A 20,288-nucleotide genomic window follows, 5' to 3' on the forward strand; every position below is an offset into this window, starting at 1 on the left:
GTTTTAAACTTGCAGGATGTGCTGGTTCTATGAGCTTAATGTGTTTTATAATACATCGTATATGTGTTTATTGTAGTTTTCTTTTAGAACTCATTCTGTAGAGCAACTAGTTGAGGCAGGTTTTTTACGATACAGCTCCGTTTACAACACGTGCAACTGGGCCGGTCAACGCAGCTTGCACTGCTCCGCCAGAGAATCACCATGAAAACTCATTTGTGAGACTCCAGGGGCGTTTCAAGGGACTTTAGGGGCCTCAGGCAAAAGGGACCTGGGGAGCCTACATTGACCCAGACACCCCCCTACAAAGAAACACATGAACGACATCACTACAATCTTCAGACAAATATTATATTGTTAAAATTTAAAAAGTGCAGACCTGTGCATCCACGTAAATGATGGTGAAGTAATAAAGTTTAAGTTAACCCATCCCACCCCCTCCTCATCTGACATATACATTAAGACGTTTTAGGTTTAAACAAAAAATTGTTTTTATGGGGCTTTGTTTGGAGAATTCTGAACATTTAAAACTGTGAGTTTGTTTCAGTTGTGTTTAGCTTCATTGTCACTCTGCTTGAAGACTTGTGTTGTGTTCACCGGACCAGTTAGTCTCTGTGCAGCTGCAGCAGACCAGTTTCACTTCAGTCAGACTGAGGGAGGTTTTTGTACGGCTCTAAATCACTGTGTGAACACTTCACTGCCATGATAACCGAGACAGTAATAATCTCCAACATCTTCAGCCTGAACACCTCTGATGGTTAAGGTGTAGCTAGAACCAGATCTACTGCCACTGAATCGAGAGGGAGTTCCTGAATTAAGAGTTGATGCATCGTAAATAAGAAGCATGGGAGCCTGTCCAGGTTTCTGAAGGTACCAACTGAGGTCAGCACCAATATCTGAACTCCCTGTGGCTCCGATGTTCACAGTCCCTCCAAGACTAACAGACTTGACTGAGTCAGTCTGAGTCAGAAATTTGTTGGCAGCAGACTCTGAAATAAGAAATGAATGAAAGAGCATCAGAGGAAATAGTTTCAACAGCCTGTTGAGGAAAATTAAGAAAACACATTTCCACCACGTTCAAAATCTCTCACCCTGACTCAGAAAAACCAGCATGACACTCAGAGTTACTGTCAACATCATCCTGATGCAGTTTCCCGTGTGAGTGCGTGAAAACGGTTCAGACTCTGTGTGACTTTAACTCTGAGGAGCAGCGATGCATAAAATTCATGCAAAATACATTTGAGTGCACCTGTCTTTATGAAACTGAGAGGAAGAGGTGACACTGAGTGAGAACATGTGGACATCACATGAAGGAACTTTCACTTCCGTGTCTGACTTTGAAAAGTTCTGGTCTGCACACATGGGAGAAGTTTGTCTTCAAGGCCTTTTTACCAGAAAACCTTTGAATGTGATTGTTGTTAATGGACTATTTCATCCCAAACCAAGAAATGTATGAAAATCTAATCAAGTGATTTTGTTTCTTCAACTAAATCCCACTGCGACTGAACACTGAAGCCAGGAAGCTGCTCTGGGAGTAACTCTCTCCCTCAGGAATATCCCTTCATGTCTGTAAGTCAGACATGGGCAAAGTACGGCCCGTTGGGCTTTTTAATCCGGCCCGCCGAACTAGTCCAAATTAAAAAAAAATAAAAAAAAAAAAATATTTTTTTTTTTTTTTTTTTTTTTTTTAAACTAACCATTTTTGTAGCACTTCAATGGCACGTACTTATAGAACTTTGTAGTTTTGCTTAATTTTTGAAGAAATCATACTTTCTTAATTGTTGTTGTTCTGGGTTTGAACCCTCGGGGTTGAATGCACTTATTGTAAGTCGCTTTGGATAAAAGCGTCAGCTAAATTAAATTTGCCAGGGAGTGTGGTGTATCGGGCTCGAAAGGGCACGTGATCTCCCTTCACTTTTTCCCTTTGCCCTGTGAGCCCTTCTGTAATATGAGAGGATCAAGGAAACAAAAAGTGGACAATGAGTGCCGAGTGTTTAACACGGAGTCGACAACAAAATACTTTTTCACTGAAGTCCAATCGAAGGCTGTATGCCTGATATGCCGAGAAACTGTCGCAGTTTTCAGGGATTTTTCCATGTCATTTATATTAGTTCACAAAAACACTCCATCCATCTGTTCCTGGCCCGGCCCCTCTGTCAAATTTTGGAACCCATTGTGGCCCGCGAGTCAAAAAGTTTGCCCACCCCTGCTCTAAGTAGATGCACACTGCCCTCTGCTGGCAGTTCACCATCATCAATAACTCCATCATGGTGTGAGGCTGATTTTGTTTTCTGTCCTTGTTCCACCTTTTCATCACCATGTACATCAGTCATTTCATGCAGCACTGATATTGATGAAAGAAGTAAGTAAGTACACGTCATCTGACCTCAGTGACCCCAGGCCTCTGTTTTATTTAAGTATTCTCACCCTCTGAGAAATTACTGTTAGTATCAATCAGACTAAATGTGACAGTGAAGTTTACGAGTATCAGGCTGTTTCGAATACTTTGTGACAAAAGAATGAAGCTTAATATGTCAATTCCAGTAAAAATGAGCAAACTGCATCTGCTAATAAAAATAAAACCATGTGAATAAAAAAAGCTGCAAAATGCATCATGAGGCCTAAAGAGACCTTAGTTAGATAGACTGTCTAAATGAAAGTATAGACAGTCTGATTACTATATGATTATATATTAGGTCTATATAGATTTAAATACAGACTGCTGACTGTCAAAAAAATATATATGTTTTATAATATATATATAATAATAATATATTAATAATTTCTTTTGAAACAGTCTATTAAAAGATGATGACAGTCCATGTAAAATATGTAGAATCTATAGACAATTAATACAAATATAAGTTCAGTCCATATATCATTGAAAACCATTAATACAAAGATAGAGTCCACAAATAATGTATATAAAGATGAATACAGCCTATGGAATGCTGCTTGCTCTATGCAGGATTCTTGAGTGTACTACAAAAACATCATGAATTTACTTAATGCAAATACTGCACTTGAGAAAATCTATTTTGTACAAACTTAGAAATATTCTACTGAGTCTCCTGTGGAAAATAAGAGAATAAGCAAAGCTTGAGGTGAAATGATATTTAAATATTACAAACTGGTCATTGATTTGAAGTAATAAAGTGATGTAGTGAGTAAAACAAACTTTTGAAGAGCTTCATCTCAGGTCTGAAAGTGTGTGATTGTGTCTGTTGTGCTTGGTGAGGTTACTGTCAGTCTCTGTGTTCACTGGTCTGTGTCCCACTCTCTTCCTGCTGTAACAGCTCATGTCTCTGCATCTGACTGAGGGAGGTTTTTGTACGACTGTAAATCACTGTGTGAACACATGTGCTCCGCTTACTACATGGAATCTCTGGCAGTAGTAAACTGCTGCATCTTCACTCTGAACTCCACTGATGGTTAAGGTGAAGCTAGAACCAGAACCACTGCCACTGAATCGAGAGGGAGTTCCTGAATATAGAGTAGATGCTGAGTGTATAAGAAGCTTGGGAGTCTGTCCAGGTTTCTGCTGGTACCAGGACGTATATATATTGCCATAAACACTGGGAGTACTTATACAGGTCAGCGTGACAGTGGATCCTGGAGTAAATGTCATGACTGGAGGCTGAGTCACAGTCACCTGGCCGCTGCATCCTGCACACAAACACAAATCATACATTAATCAGCGGAGGTGAAGAGAGAGAACAGGCAGCGCATCACGTCTGAAATGTTGCTGAGTCACTGAACCTGTGAAGCTGCAGCAGGCCAGCGTCCAGATGAGGAGGGTGATGAGAGTCATGGTGGTTGTGGTGGACTGACGGGTCTGAGTCCTGCAGAGTTGGAGTCACAGGACTATAAAGCTTCTCAGTTCAGTGGAGGATCAGCTGACGATGCAAAGCCTCCTCTCTATGGAAATGATTCCTCTGCTCTTAGCGGACTGAAGGTGACGTGGGACACAAACTCAGGAGCGTTGCTGTTTGGATTTACACTAAATATGAAGAAGCAGAATTGAGGCTCGTCAGCATCTGGATTCAAATTGTGTCACTTTCATTGATGCAAATACGTGTATTTCATTCCCCTTGAATTACAGAGTGAGTAGATGTACATTATAATTATTTATAAACTATTTGTTTTAATTCTTTTGAAGCATCCTGTTTGTTTTACAGCTTTTAAATGATGTCAAACTTCTTTTCAAAATATCAATTCAAGACAAAGTTAAATCAACTTTTTATCTCTCAATTTTTAGAAGTAACAAAAATTTTCACAAAAAAATATTTTTTAATTATTAAATCTTAATGAAAGTTCAAGCCAAATTAGCTCAGTACAACTATTTAGTGTAAATTGTGTAGTTTTACCAGAAAAAAGTGACTCTTCAATGGACAGACTGTTGTTCACGGTGCAGGAGGTTTTTGTACGAGCACCTAATGAGTCTGTATCACTGTGGTACACTTTCGGTGGAGGAACCAAACTCAACATTGACTGTAAGTACAAGAGATTTTTACTTTGTGCATTTATAACTTTTATCAAATAATGAACAAATATTTGATCAAGTTCAGAGATTGACTGGCTGATAATTTTGTTGAATTTTTATCAACCTAAGCTTATCTCATATCCTGAGAAAAAGAAATGCAGATAAATATTTATTGGTTGTAATCATTTTTTGTATATCACATGTTTAAAATGTTTTAAAATAGAATTTGTTCAAGCTTCAAACTAAATCATGAACTGTTTAAAAATGTTTAGTTTGAATTGATCAAACACATTTTGTCACAAAAATCAGATGTTGAACACAAACTGGATTTTATCAGTAGATGCAGCTCAGCTTTGTGTTCACGCTTCATGTGGTGAAAAGGAAGTGAAAGAAACAGACGTTAAAGGTTTGAACTGTTTTCACACCAGTGTTTCAGCTCTGTGAGTTTAAACAGAAGAAAATCATCTCAGGGACGAGTTCTTCACTGTCACATGTTGAGAAACAGACGTGAAGACGTCCTCAATAATCATCAAGAATCATTATCAGTGAACCTTCTCAGCCACATTGACAATTGAACCCTGTGGCTGATGGTCTGACACTGAGTGAATGATGTTCAACAGTAGAAGTTCTCCTGTTTCATTTCACAACATGCAAGAAATCACCTGCATGTCATTTTCCTTCATCCTCATCCCTTTGTCTTTTTTCCCCTCTCTCTCCTCCAGTGGGTGTGGTGCGGCCCACCCTGACCCTCCTCCCCCCCTCCAGTGAAGAGCTGGAGCAGGGTACTGCCACTCTGGTGTGTATGGCCAGCGGGGGCTTCCCCTCAGCCTGGAGCCTGGGCTGGAAGGTGGGGGGCAGCAGCAGGTCCTCAGGGGTGTCTCAGAGCCCGGGGGTCCTGGGGGGAACCGGCCACTACAGCTGGAGCAGCACCATGAGCCTCCCTGCAGAGCAGTGGAGGAAGGCGGGCTCAGTGAGCTGTGAGGCCAGTCTGAACGGACAGAGCCCTGTCGCTCAAACCCTGGACCCTGACCTCTGCTCGGAGTAGAGAGACGACCGGGTGCAGTCATTGTGCTCTACTGTGGGTCCGTTTGATTTACATGTGTTCTACTGCAGCTCTGCATGTCTTCATGTCTTTTCTTCAACTCATTACGACAGTCCAATGCTGTGTTGTGCTACTTTTGAAACAGGAATAAATATTTCATGTTCTCATGTCATTTGTTTTTCACATTTGTTTTTTTACTTTACTAAAATAAAACATATCATCACCAACATCTGCTTCTGTGTTATTTTTTTCTGCGGCAAAAGATATTAATGTAAATCTGTGTTTTACTTCTACTTAGACAGTAATTTATCTCGTGTGGATCTTCTTGAAAACCATGTTTCTGACTTCTGAGTTGAACATTGAACAAAATGATGAAAATCCCAAAAGTATCACATTTTTAGTTTGTCAGACTTTCCTCATAATTCATATTATTGTCAATAAGTGACAGAAGTAAAAGTTTATAATGAAACCTCAGACATTAAAGGGAAATTACACATTTAGAATTAGAGTTTATGAGATATTCTGTTCCATCCATGTTCTGATGTTTGAGTGCTTAATGGTAATATACTTTTGAATGTGTGATTATAATAATAATCATATCACTATTTGATAAAGTGTAACGGAATCGAAATGACAATTAAAGTCGATAAATAAATATTTGGCAACATTTAGTCATCAAATGAAATTGATAAATAACCACAATTGTCAGATTATTCTGGTTTTAAACTTGCAGGATGTGCTGCTTGTATGAGCTCAATGTGTTTTATAATACATGGTATATATTCTCTGTGTTTATAGTAGTTTTCTGTTAGAACTCATTCTGAAGAGCAACTAGTTGAGGCAGGTTTTTTTACGATAAAGCTCAGTTTACAACACGTGCAACTGGGCCGGTCAACGCAGCGTTCACTGCTCCGCCAGAGAATCACCATGAAAACTCATTTGTGGGACTCCAGGGGCGTTTCAAGGGACTTTAGGGGCCTCAGGCAAAAGGGACCTGGGGAGCCTACATTGACCCAAACATCCCCCCTACAAAGAAACACATGAACTACATCACATAATTTTCAAACAAGTATCATAGAGTCAAAATTTTAAAAGAGCACACCTGTGCATCCACGTAAAGGATAGTGAAGTAATAAAGTCAATTAAACAAAGTAGAAAATATAAATTTGACAAAGATGGTTGCATGGGGCTTTGTCTGGAGATTTCTGAACATTTAATAATGTGAGTTTGTTTCAGTTGTGTTTAGCTTCATTGCCGCTCTGCTTGAAGACTTGTGTTGTGTTCACTGGACCAGTTTTTCTCTGTGCAGCGGCAGCAGACCAGTTTCACTTGAGTCAAACTGAGGGAGGTTTTTGTACGGCTCTAAATCACTGTGTGAACACATTGCTAAGATAACCGAGACAGTAATAATCTCCAACATCTTCAGCCTGAACACCGCTGATGGTTAAGGTGAAGCTAGAACCAGAGCCACTGCCACTGAATCGAGAGGGAGTTCCTGAATATCGAGTTGATGTTAAGTATATGAGAAGCTTGGGAGCCTGTCCAGGTTTCTGCTGGTACCAGGACGTATATATATTGCCATAAACACTGGGAGTACTTATACAGGTCAGCGTGACAGTGGATCCTGGAGTAAATGTCATGACTGGAGGCTGAGTCACAGTCACCTGGCCGCTGCATCCTGCACACAAACACAAATCATACATTAATCAGCGGAGGTGAAGAGAGAGAACAGGCAGCGCATCACGTCTGAAATGTTGCTGAGTGACTGAACCTGTGAAGCTGCAGCAGGCCAGCGTCCAGATGAGGAGGGTGATGAGAGTCATGGTGGTTGTGGTGGACTGACGGGTCTGAGTCCTGCAGAGTTGGAGTCACAGGACTATAAAGCTTCTCAGTTCAGTGGAGGATCAGCTGACGATGCAAAGCCTCCTCTCTATGGAAATGATTCCTCTGCTCTGAGCGACTGAAGGTGACGTGGGACACAAACTCAGGAGCGTTGCTGTTTGGATTTACACTAAATATGAAGAAGCAGAATTGGGGGTCGTCAGCATCTGGATTCAAATTGTTTCACTTTCATTGATGCAAATATGTGTATTTCATTCCCCTTGAATTACAGAGTGAGTAGATGAACATTAGAAATTTCAAAACATTTTGTTTTAATTCTTTTGAAGCATCCTGTTTGTTTTACAGCTTTAAAATTATGTCAAACTAACTTTTTTTTCGAAATATCAAGTCATGACAAAGTTAAATCAACTTTTTGTCTCGAAAGGTTCAGAAGTAACAACATTTTCAAAATATTTATTTTTAAATTATTAAATTCTGACCTCTACTCGGAGTAGAGAGACGACAGCACATCCTGTCTGACATGATGCTGATTCTTTGATGAGCTGCACATCTCCTCTCTGCAGCTTTCTGCTGAGTTTCAGTGTCCATGTTGCTTTTCAGTATAGATCATCTGCATATTCTGCTTTATCTCTGATAGTGTTTTTAATTAAACTGACTTTTATAAGTTTAATTCTAATTTAGAACAAACCTACTCATTCATCAAAATATCATAATCATCATTGAATAAAACTGTGTGTCACAATAAATCAGTGTCTCTGTTTTGCTTTCAACATTTTACACTTTGAAAAACCTCCAGTCTGAATCATTGCAGTGTCAGACAGTGCAGGAGATGGTTTCAGTTGTGTCACTTCTCTGCACGTCAGCAGAGTATACTACATATGAAGCATTAACTCATTTATTTCAAAATCTATAACAATAACCTGGAGCTTTTTGTTTGGACTGATGCACGGTGCCAGGATCGGTCAGTAGCTTCAGAGCGGGAAGTGAATGAGGAGAATACAAAACGAGAAGTGTGAGTTTCCGTTCCTTTGCTTGTGTTGTGTTCACTAGACCAGTTATTCTCTGTGCAGCTGCATCAGACCAGTTTCACTTCAGTCAAACTGAGGGAGGTTTTTGTACGGCTCTAAATCACTGTGTGAACACATCGTTGGTATGAACACCGAAACTGTAATAATCTCCAACATCTTCAGCCTGAACACCTCTGATGGTTAAGGTGTAGCTAGAACCAGATCTACTGCCACTGAATCGAGAGGGAATTCCTGATTGAAGAGTTGATGCTCTGTATATAAGAAGCTTGGGAGCCTGTCCTGGTTTCTGAAGGTACCAACTGAGGTCAGCTCCAATATCTGAACTCCCTGTGGCTCCGATGTTCACAGTCCCTCCGAGACTAACAGACTTGACTGAGTCAGTCTGAGTCAGAAATTTGTTGGCAGCAGACTCTGAAATAAGAAATGAAGGAAAGAGCATCAGAGGAAATAGTTTCAACAGCCTGTGGAGGAAAATAAAGAAAACACATTTCCACCACGTTCAAAATCTCTCACCCTGACTCAGAAAAACCAGCATGACACTCAGAGTTACTGTCAACATCATCCTGATGCAGTTTCCTGTGTGAGTGCGTGAAAACGGTTCAGACTCTGTGTGACTTTAACTCTGAGGAGCAGCGATGCATAAAATTCATGCAAAATACATTTGAGTGCACCTGTCTTTATGAAACTGAGAGGAAGAGGTGACGCTGAGGGAGAGCATGTGGACATCACATGAAGGAACTTTCACTTCCGTGTCTGACTTTGAGAAGTTCTGGTCTGCACACATGGGAGAAGTTTGTCTTCGAGGCTTTTTACCTGAAAACCTTTGAATGTGAATGTTGTTAATGGACTATTTCATCCCAAACCAAGAAATGTATCAAAGTCTGACCACGTGATTTTGTTTCCTCAACTAAATCCAACTGCTACTGAACACTGAAGCCAGGAAGCTGCCCTGGGAGTAACTCTCTCCCTCAGTAATATCCCTTCATGTCTCTAAGTAGATGCACACTGCCCTCTGCTGGCAGTTCACCATCATCAATAACTCCATCATGGTGTGAGGCTGATTTTGTTTTACATTACATTTCATTTAGCTGACGCTTTTATCCAAAGCAACTTAAAATAAGTGCATTCAGCCATGAGGGTACAAACCCACAACAACAAGAATCAAGAAAGTAGAATTTCTTCAAGAAAGCCAAACTACAAAGTGCTATAATTAAGTGCCATTAAGTGTAACTATTTTGTTGGTTTAAACTTTTATTCAAGGTATAGTCTGAAGAGGTCTGTTTTAAGTTTGCGGCGGAGGATGTGTAGACTTTCTGTCCTGATGTCAATGGGGAGCACATTCCATCATTTAGGAGCCAGGACAGCAAACAGTCGTGATGTTGTTGAGTGTTTAGCTCGAAGTGAGGGAGCAACAAGCTGATTGGCAGATGCAGAGCAGAGTGAACGGGCTGGGGTGTAACGTTTGACCATGTCCTGGAAGGAGACTGAATCCGATCCGTTCACAGCACGGTACACAAGTACTAATGTTTTGAAAGCGATGCGGGCAGCCACTGGTAACCAGTGAAAAGAGCAAAGGAGGGGAGTAGTGTCAGTGAATTTAGGTTAAAGACCAGTGGAGCTGCTGCATTCTGGATGAGCTGCAGAGGTCGGATGGCACTAGCAGGTAGACCTGCCAGGAGGGAGTTGCAATAGTGTTAGAGGTGAGATGACAAGAACCTGGACCAGAACCTGCTCCGCCTGCTGAGTGAGAAGGGGACGTGTTCTCCTGATGTTGTGCAGCATGAATCTACAGGAACGTGTTGTTGCAGTAATGTTGGCCGTAAGGGAGAGTTGACTGTCGAGTGTCACACCCAGGTTCATAGCAGTCTGGGTGGGGGCTAACACGGAGTTGTCTGTCAAGTTTCTGTCCTTGTTCAACCTTTTCATCACCATGTACATCAGTAATTTCATGCAGGTCTGATATTAGGGAAAGAAGTAAGTAAGTACGACTCATCTGACCTCAGTGACCCCAGGCCCCTGTTTTTATTAAAGTATTCTCACCCCCTGAGAGAATACTCTGAGTATCAATCAGACTAAATGTGACAGTGAAGTTTACGAGTATCAGGCTCATTCGAATACTATGTGAAAAAAATAAAGCTAAGAAGTCAATTCCATTAAAACTGAGAAAACTGCATCTGCTAATAAAGATAAAACCATGTTCATAAATAGAGCTGCAAAATACATCATGAGAACTAAAGAGACCTTAGTTAGATAGACTGTCTATATGAAGGTATAGACAGTCTGATTACTATATAAGGATATATAAGGTCTATATATATTTAAATACACTCTATTGACTCTCTCAATAATACATTTATCATAATATATATGTATATATATATATATATATTTATATTTAAAATTCAATAATATATTATCTATATATTTATAAACACTCCATATAAACAGATTGACAATCCATATGAAACATGTAAAATTTATAAACAATCAATACAAGTATATGTGCAGTCCATATGTCTTTCAAAACCTTTAATACAAAGATAGAGTCCACAAAAAATATACATAAAGATGTATACAGCCTATGGAATGCACCTTGCTCTGTGTAGGATTCTTGATTATACTACAAATACATCATGAAGTTACGCACTGCAAATACTGCACTTTTTTGTACAAACTTAGAAATATTCTATTGAGACTAATGTGGAAAATAAGAGCATAAGCAAAGCTTGAGGTGAAATGATATTTAAATATTACAAACTGGTCATTGATTAGTAGGAATAAAGTTATGTAGTGAGTAAAATAAACTTTTGAAGAGCTTCATCTTAGGTCTGAAAGTGTGTGATTGTGTCTGTTGTGCTTGGTGAGGTTACTGTCAGTCTCTGTGTTCACTGGTCTGTGTCCAGTGGCGGCTGGTGACATTTTTTTTGGGGGGGGGGCGCACTTGGGCGGCGCGGTTTAAATAGCCCACCGCAATGAGAAAAAAAAAACTCCGGGGTGCTCCGGGGACCTCCGGTCCGCTCCGGGGACCTCCGGTCCGGTCCGGGACCCGGTCCGGTCCCGGTCCGTCCCCGGGGACGTCCCGGTCCCCGGGGAGGTGCTCCGGTGCTCCGGGAGGTGCTCCGGTCCCCCGGGAGGTGCTCCGGTCCCCGGGGACGTCCCGGTCTCCGGAGCACCAGAGGGTGAGCTCCCGGGGAGGTGCTCCGGTGCTCCGGGAGGTGCTCCGGTCGCCGGGACGTCCCCGGGGGACGGTCCCGGCCCGGTCCCGGACCTCCCCGGGGAGGTGCTCCGGTGCTCCGGGAGGTGCTCCGGTCCCCGGGGACCGAGACCGGGACGTCCCCGGGGACGGTCCCGGAGGAGCACGTCCCCAAGCACGTTAACATGTGGTTAAAAATTTCAGCTGATTATTACTGATCGATAAAACTACACACACGACACAGTAAACAACAATGCTTCTATCTGTCCACTGTCTGTCCTCTACCTGTCTCACTCAGTGCTCCGGGACCGGAGCTGCACCTCCGTGCAGATTAAAAGTATCTGCTAACTATGCAGCTCCTGTAGATCAGTGATAAGGTCTCTGATTGGACAGTCCTGTCAGCATGATGTATAAGAAACCCTTTCATTGGCTGTAGGCGCAAGTGAAGTGCGCCCATGGCTCGAACTGTCATCCGCCATTGAGAAGCTGTCCTTGCTCAAATGTTCCTGCCCCTTTTGTTGGCTTCCATAGACTTCCACTTGCCCGGCGCCCACAGGGAGGAGTGGCTTCTCTCTCAGTGATAATGAATGGCAAATATATTACCAAATATAATATATTAAGTGGTTTTGACAGGGGTTTACGGTCTCCGGCACACATTTAACGCTTTAAAACAGTACATTTCTTATTAAATTATTTTATATATAATGTTTTTTGACATGTCATTTTTTTTTTTTTTTTCATCTCAAAATTGTAGGGTGGGCGGCGCCCCAGCGCCCTGTATGACGAACCGCCACTGTCTGTGTCCCACTCTCTTCCTGCTGTAACAGCTCATGTCTCTGCGTCTGACTGAGGGAGGTTTTTGTACGACTGTAAATCACTGTGTGAACACATTCGCTCCGCTTACACCATGGAGGCTCTGACAGTAGTAAACTGCTGCATCTTCAGCCTGAACACCGCTGATGGTTAAGGTGAAGCTAGAACCAGAGCCACTGCCACTGAATCGAGATGGAGTTCCTGATTGTATCCTGTTTACCCAGTATATTAGGAGCTGTGGAGCCTGTCCAGGTTTCTGCTGGTACCAGAACATATAATCACCATTATTATTCCTATAAACACTGGGGTTGGTTTTACAGGTCAGAGTGACAGTGGATCCTGGAGTAAATGTCACGACTGGAGGCTGAGTCACAGTCACCTGGCCGCTGCATCCTGCACAAACACAAATCATACATTAATCAGCGGAGGTGAAGAGAGAGAACAGGCAGCGCATCACGTCTGAAATGTTGCTGAGTGACTGAACCTGTGAAGCTGCAGCAGGCCAGCGTCCAGATGAGGAGGGTGATGAGAGTCATGGTGGTTGTGGTGGACTGACGGTTCTGAGTCCTGCAGAGTTGGAGTCACAGGACTATAAAGCTTCTCAGTTCAGTGGAGGATCAGCTGACGATGCAAAGCCTCCTCTCTATGGAAATGATTCCTCTGCTCTGAGCGGACTGAAGGTGACGTGGGACACAAACTCAGGAGCGTTGCTGTTTGGATTTACACTAAATATGAAGAAGCAGAATTGAGGGTCGTCAGCATCTGGATTCAAATTGTGTCACTTTCATTGATGCAAATATGTGTATTTCATTCCCCTTGAATTACAGAGTGAGTAGATTTCTATTAGAATTTTCAAAACATTTTGTTTTAATTGTTTTGAAGCATCCTGTTTGTCTTACAGCTTTCAATTGATGTGAAACTCTATTTTGAAATATTAATTCATGACAAAGTTAAATCAGCTTTTTCTCTCAATGTTAAGAAGTAACAATTTTATGTTGTTTTTTTTATTTTAATTATGAAATCTTGATGAAATGTCGAGCCACATTAGCTCAATATAAATTTTCAGTGTAAATTGTTTAGTTTTAACAGTAAAAAGTGACTCTTCAGTGGACAGACTGTTGTTCACGGTGCAGGAGGTTTTTGTACGAGCACCTAATGAGTCTGTATCACTGTGGTGGACTTTCGGTGGAGGAACCAAACTCAACATTGACTGTAAGTACCAGAGATTTTTACTTTGTGCATTTATAACTTTTATCAAGTAATGAACAAATATTTGATCAAGTTCAGATATTGACTGGCTGATCATTTTGTTGAATTTTTATCAATCTAAGGTAATCTCATATCCTGAGAAAAAGAAATGCAGATAAATATTTATTGGTTGTAATAATTGTATGTATATTCATACATTTATAGAAACATACTATTACAAATATTTAATCTATTTTCATGTACAATGATGATTTTTACTCACATGTTTAAAACATTTTGAAATAGAATTTGCTCAAGCTTCAAACTAAATCATGAACTGTTTTAAAATGTTTAGTTTGAATTTATCAAACATATTTTTTGAAAAAAATCAGATGTTGAACACAAATAGGATTTTATCAGTAGATGCAGCTCAGCTTTGTGTTCACGCTTCATGTGGTGAAAAGGAAGTGAAAGAAACAGACGTTAAATGTTGTAACTGTTTTCACACCAGTGTTTCAGCTCTGTGAGTTTAAACAGAAGAAAATCATCTCAGGGACGAATTCTTCACTGTCACACGTTGAGAAACAGACGTGAAGACGTCCTCAATAATCATCAAGAATCATTATCAGTGAACCTTCTCAGCCACATTGACACTTGAACCCTGCGGCTGATGGTCTGACTCTGAGTGAATGATGTTCAACAGTAGAAGTTCTTCTTTTTCATTTGATAACGTACAAGAAATCACCTGTACGTCATTTTCCTTCTTCCTCATCCCTTTGTCTTTTCTCCCCTCTCTCTCCTCCAGTGGGTGTGGTGCGGCCCACCCTGACCCTCCTCCCCCCCTCCAGTGAAGAGCTGAAGCAGGGCACTGCCACTCTGGTGTGTATGGCCAGCGGGGGCTTCCCCTCAGCCTGGAGCCTGGGCTGGAAGGTGGGGGGCAGCATCAGGTCCTCAGGAGTGTCTCACAGCCCGGGGGTCCTGGGGGGAACCAGCCACTACAGCTGGAGCAGCACCATGAGCCTCCCTGCAGATCAGTGGAGGAAGGCGGGCTCAGTGAGCTGTGAGGCCAATCTGAACGGACAGAGCCCTGTCGCGCAAACCCTGGACCCTGACCTCTGCTCTGAGTAGAGAGACGACCGGGTGGAGTCATTGTGCTCTACTGTGGGTCCGTTTGATTTACATGTGTTCTACTGCAGCTCTGCATGTCTTCATGTCTTTTCTTCAACTCATTATGACAGTCCAATGCTGTATTGTGCTACGTGTGACATAAAAATAAATATTTCATCTTTTAATGTCATTTGTTTTTCACATTGTTTTTTTTACTTTACTAAAATAAAATATATCATCACCAACATCTGCTACTGTGTTATTTTTTTCTGCCGCAAAAGATATTAATGTAAATCTGTGTTTTACTTCTACTTAGACAGTAATTTATTTTGTGTGGATCTGCATGAAAACCATGTTTCTGACTTCTGAGTTGAACATTGAACAAAATGATAAAAATCACAAAAGTATCACATTAGTAATTTCCTCATAATTCATATTATTGTCAAAAAGTGACAGAAGTAAAAGTGTATAATGAAACCTCAGGAATTAAAGGGAAATTACACATTTAGCATAAGAGTTAATTAGATATTCTGTTCCATCCATGTTCTGATGTGTGAGTGCTTGATGGTAATACACTTTTGAATGTGTGGTTATAATAATCATCATATCACTAATTGATGAAGTGCAACATAATCTAAATGACAATTAAAGTCAATAAATAAATATCTGGCAACATTTAGTCAACAAATGAAATTGATAAATAACAAACATTTTCAGATTTTTCTGGTTTTAAACTTGCAGGATGTGCTGGTTTAATGAGCTCAATGTGTTTTATAATACATTGTATATATTCTCTGTGTTTATTGTAGTTTTCTGTTAGAACTCATTCTGTAGAGCAACTAGTTGAAGCAGGTTTTTTACGATACAGCTCCGTTTACAACACGTGCAACTGGGCCGGTCAACGCAGCGTTCACTGCTCTGCCAGAGAATCACCATGAAAACTCATTTGTGGGACTCCAGGTGCTTTTCAAGGGACTTTAGGGGCCTCAGGCAAAAGGGACCTGGGGAGCCCACATTGACCCAAACACCCCCCTACGAAGAAACACATGAACCACATCATTACAATCTACAAACACATATTTAAAGGTTCTATTCTCCAACTTAAAATCTAAAATTATAAAGTTGGTTTCATGGGCCTTTGTTCGGAGATTTTTGAACATTTAAAACTGTGAGTTTGTTTCAGTTGTGTTGAGCTTCATTGTCGCTCTGCTTGAAGACTTGTGTTGTGTTCACTGGACCAGTTATTCTCTGTGCAGCTGCAGCAGACCAGTTTCACTTCAGTCAAACTGAGGGAGGTTTTTGTACGGCTCTAAATCACTGTGTGAACACATATGCTCCGCTTAAATAATGGAGGCTCTGACAGTAATAATCTCCAACATCTTCAGCCTGAACACTACTGATGGTTAAGGTGAAGCTTGAACCAGAGCCACTGCCACTGAATCGAGAGGGAGTTCCTGATTGTATCCTGTTTACCCAGTATATTAGGAGCTGTGGAGCCTGTCCAGGTTTCTGCTGGTACCAGAACATATAATCACCATTACTATTCCTATTAACACTGGGGTTGGTTTTACAGGTCAGAGTGACAGTGGATCCTGGAGTAAATGTCACGACTGGAGGCTGAGTCACAGTCATCTGGCCGCTGCATCCTGCACAAACACAAATCATACATTAATCAGCGGAGGTGAAGAGAGAGAACAGGCAGCGCATCACGTCTGAAATGTTGCTGAGTGACTGAACCTGTGAAGCTGCAGCAGGCCAGCGTCCAGATGAGGAGGGTGATGAGAGTCATGGTGGTTGTGGTGGACTGACGGGTCTGAGTCCTGCAGAGTTGGAGTCACAGGACTATAAAGCTTCTCAGTTCAGTGGAGGATCAGCTGACGATGCAAAGCCTCCTCTCTATGGAAATGATTCCTCTACTCTGAGCGGACTGAAGGTGACGTGGGACACAAACTCAGGAGCGTTGCTGTTTGGATTTACACTAAATATGAAGAAGCAGAATTGAGGGTCGTCAGCATCTGGATTCAAATTGTGTCACTTTCATTGATGCAAATATGTGTATTTCATTCCCCTTGAATTACAGAGTGAGTAGGCGTACAATAGGATGTCAAAACATCTTGTTTTAATTCTTTTGAAGCATCCTGTTTGTTTTACAGCTTTCAAATGATGTTTAACTATTTTTCGAAATATTAATTCATGACAAACTTAAATCCACTTTTTGTCTCTTCATTTGAAGAGGTAACAAAAATGTTAAAAACAAATATATATTTTTTTATTATTAAATCTTGATGACATTTCAAGCCACATTAGCTCAATATAAATATTAAGTGTAAATTGTGTAGTTTTACCAGTAAAAAGTGAGTCTTCAGTGGACAGACTGTTGTTCACGGTGCAGGAGGTTTTTGTACGAGCACCTAATGAGTCTGTATCACTGTGGTGGACTTTCGGTGGAGGAACCACACTCGTCAAAGACTGTAAGTACCAGAGATTTTTACTTTGTGAATTTATAACTTTTATCAAATAATGAACAAGAATTCGATCAAGTTCAGAGATTGACTGGCTGATAATTTTGTTGAATTTTTATCAATTTAAGGTAATCTCATATCCTGAGAAAAGAAATGCAGATCAATATTTATTGGTCGAAATCAGTTTATGTAGATTAATACATTTATAGAACCATACTATAAACGAATGTTTCAGCTATTTTCATGTACAATGATGATTTTTATTCACATGTTTAAAATGTTTTAACATAGAATTTGCTCAAGCTTCAAGCTAAATCATAAACTGTTTAATAAAACATAATTTGGCACAAAAATCAGATGTTGAACACAAACAGGATTTTATCAGTAGATGCAGCTCAGCTTTGTGTTCACGCTTCATGTGGTGAAAAGGAAGTGAAAGAAACAGACGTTAAAGGTTTGAACTGTTTTCACACCAGTGTTTCAGCTCTGTGAGTTTAAACAGAAGAAAATCATCTCAGGGACGAGTTCTTCACTGTCACACGTTGAGAAACAGACGTGAAGACGTCCTCAATAATCATCAAGAATCATTATCAGTGAACCTTCTCAGCCACATTGACACTTGAACCCTGCGACTGATGGTCTGACACTGAGTGAATGATGTTCAACAGTAGAAGTTCTTCTGTTTCATTTTATAACGTACAAGAAATCACCTGTACAACATTTTCCTTCATCCTCATCCCTTTGTCTTTTCTCCCCTCTCTCTCCTCCAGTGGGTGTGGTGCGGCCCACCCTGACCCTCCTCCCCCCCTCCAGTGAAGAGCTGGAGCAGGGCACTGCCACTCTGGTGTGTATGGCCAGTGGGGGCTTTCCCTCAGCCTGGAACCTGGGCTGGAAGGTGGGGGGCAGCAGCAGGTCCTCAGGGGTGTCTCACAGCCCGATGGTCCTGGGGGGAACCAGCCACTACAGCTGGAGCAGCACCATGAGCCTCCCTGCAGATCAGTGGAGGAAGGCGGGCTCAGTGAGCTGTGAGGCCAATCTGAACGGACAGAGCCCTGTCGCGCAAACCCTGGACCCTGACCTCTGCTCTGAGTAGAGAGACGACCGGGTGGAGTCATTGTGCTCTACTGTGGGTCCGTTTGATTTACATGTGTTCTACTGCAGCTCTGCATGTCTTCATGTCTTTTCTTCAACTCATTATGACAGTCCAATGCTGTATTGTGATACTTTTGAAACAAGAATAAATATGTCATGTTCTCCTGTCATTTGTTTTTCACATTTCTATTTTTACTTTACTAAAATAAAATGTATCATCACCAACATCTGCTTCTGTGTTATTTTTTTCTGCGGCAAAAGATATTAATGTAAATCTGTGTTTTACTTCTACTTAGACAGTAATTTATCTCGTGTGGATCTGCATGAAAACCATGTGTCTGACTTCTGAGTTGAACATTCAACAAATGATGAAAATCACAAAAGCATCACATTAGTAGTTTGTAGGACTTTCCTCATAATTCATATTATTGTCAATAAGTGACAGAAGTAAAAGTTTATAATAAAACCTGAGAAATTGAAGGGAAATTACACATTTAGCATAAGAGTTAGAAATATATTCTGTTCCATCCATGTTCTGATGTGTGAGTGCTTAATGGTAATACACTTTTGAATGTGTGATTATAATAATCATCATGTCACTGTTTCAAGGGACTTTAGGGGCCTCAGGCAAAAGGGACCTGGGGAGCCTACATTGACCCAAACACCCCCCTACAAAGAACAAATGAACCACATCACTACAATCTTGAAAGAAATATTATATATTCAAAATTTTAAAAGTGAAGACCTGTGCATCCACGTAAATGACAGTGAAGTAATAAAGTTGACGTCAACCCATCCCACCCCTTCCTCATCTTACACACACAATAAGACATTCTAGGTTTCAACTAAAAATTGGTTTCATGGGGCTTTGTTAGGAGAATTCTGAACATTTAAAACTGAGAGTTTGTTTCAGCTGTGTTGAACTTCAATGTCGCTCTGCTTGAAGACTTGTGTTGTGTTCACTGGACCAGTTATTCTCTGTGCAGCTGCAGCAGACCAGTTTCACTTGAGTCAAACTGAGGGAGGTTTTTGTACGGCTCTAAATCACTGTGTGAACACGCCACCGCCATGAGCACCGAGACAGTAATAATCTCCAACATCTTCAGCCTGAACACCTCTGATCGTTAACGTGTAGCTAGAACCAGAGTAACTGCCACTGAATCGAGAGGGAGTTCCTGAATTAAGAGTTGATGAAGAGTGTATAAGGAGCTTGGGAGCCTGTCCAGGTTTCTGAAGATACCAACTGAGGTCATCATCAATATCTGAACTCCCTGTGGCTCCGATGTTCACAGTCCCTCCAAGACTAACAGACTTGACTGAGTCAGTCTGAGTCAGAAAACTGTTGGCAGCAGACTCTGAAATAAGAAATGAATGAAAGAGCATCAGAGGAAATAGTTTCAACAGCCTGTGGAGGAAAATAAACAATAAAATAAAGAAACTACATCTGCAGAAGACATGTTCACAATCTCTCACCCTGACTCAGAAAAACCAACATGATGGTCAGAGTTATTGTCAGCATCATGATCCTGAAGCACTTTTCAGTGTGAGCGTGTGAAAACTGGTCAGTCTCTGTGTGACGCAGGAGAACTTAAACCCTGAGGAGCAGCGATGCACAAAGTTCATGCAAACACACACCTGCTGATGTGAAACAGCAAAAGCAGAGTTCATCTCTCTCTGGATCAATCGACCATTTCAAATCTGTCAGAAAAAAACTGAAACATGTCGTTGTTATTTGCAAATTCTGGGTCCCTCTTGTCCCGCACTTATTTATGTCCTTTCACATCTTGATAAACTGCAGGCATTTCATTTATAAGGCTGCTGATATATAGATGGCAGCAGAAAGGTAGCTAAAAAAAACATACTCCTCATCTTCTAATGACGCACATGTTTAATTGTCATTAAACGCAGATTGTGTGCTGATGGAGGAGAGATACTGTGAATGTATTTTGCATTTCGGCCTGATCTGAGTCAGCCGTTTTCTTTTTTTAACTGAGGAACACTGTGCGACCATGTGCAGCCGTGAAGAGGGAACCAAAACTAA

The 20,288-nt window shown here is 41.1% G+C and overlaps 6 gene segments (V, D, J or C); 3 read left to right on the forward strand and 3 right to left on the reverse strand.

The window, feature by feature from the left end:
• The first annotated feature begins 4,384 nt into the window (after nt 1–4,384).
• On the forward strand, nt 4,385–5,525 carry LOC133015021 (immunoglobulin lambda constant 1-like). The segment is given in 2 exon segments: nt 4,385–4,490; nt 5,203–5,525. Coding segments are annotated over 2 exon segments (429 nt in total).
• A 1,364-nt stretch (nt 5,526–6,889) lies between these two features.
• Nucleotides 6,890–7,456, reverse strand: LOC133015022 (immunoglobulin lambda variable 7-43-like). The segment is given in 2 exon segments: nt 6,890–7,200; nt 7,294–7,456. Coding segments are annotated over 2 exon segments (363 nt in total).
• A 5,003-nt stretch (nt 7,457–12,459) lies between these two features.
• Nucleotides 12,460–12,967, reverse strand: LOC133015023 (immunoglobulin kappa variable 4-1-like). The segment is given in 2 exon segments: nt 12,460–12,791; nt 12,883–12,967. Coding segments are annotated over 2 exon segments (384 nt in total).
• A 402-nt stretch (nt 12,968–13,369) lies between these two features.
• LOC133015024 (immunoglobulin lambda constant 1-like) lies at nt 13,370–14,806 on the forward strand. The segment is given in 2 exon segments: nt 13,370–13,379; nt 14,398–14,806. Coding segments are annotated over 2 exon segments (327 nt in total).
• A 1,286-nt stretch (nt 14,807–16,092) lies between these two features.
• Nucleotides 16,093–18,326, forward strand: LOC133015026 (immunoglobulin lambda constant 1-like). The segment is given in 3 exon segments: nt 16,093–16,101; nt 17,086–17,164; nt 17,926–18,326. Coding segments are annotated over 3 exon segments (411 nt in total).
• Nucleotides 18,327–19,291: 965 nt separating this feature from the next.
• On the reverse strand, nt 19,292–19,783 carry LOC133016155 (Ig kappa chain V region 3547-like). The segment is given in 2 exon segments: nt 19,292–19,602; nt 19,721–19,783. Coding segments are annotated over 2 exon segments (360 nt in total).
• Between the last annotated feature and the right edge of the window lie 505 nt (nt 19,784–20,288).

The sequence above is a fragment of the Limanda limanda genome, chromosome 12 (assembly GCF_963576545.1).
Source record: "Limanda limanda chromosome 12, fLimLim1.1, whole genome shotgun sequence".
NCBI lineage: Eukaryota > Metazoa > Chordata > Actinopteri > Pleuronectiformes > Pleuronectidae > Limanda > Limanda limanda.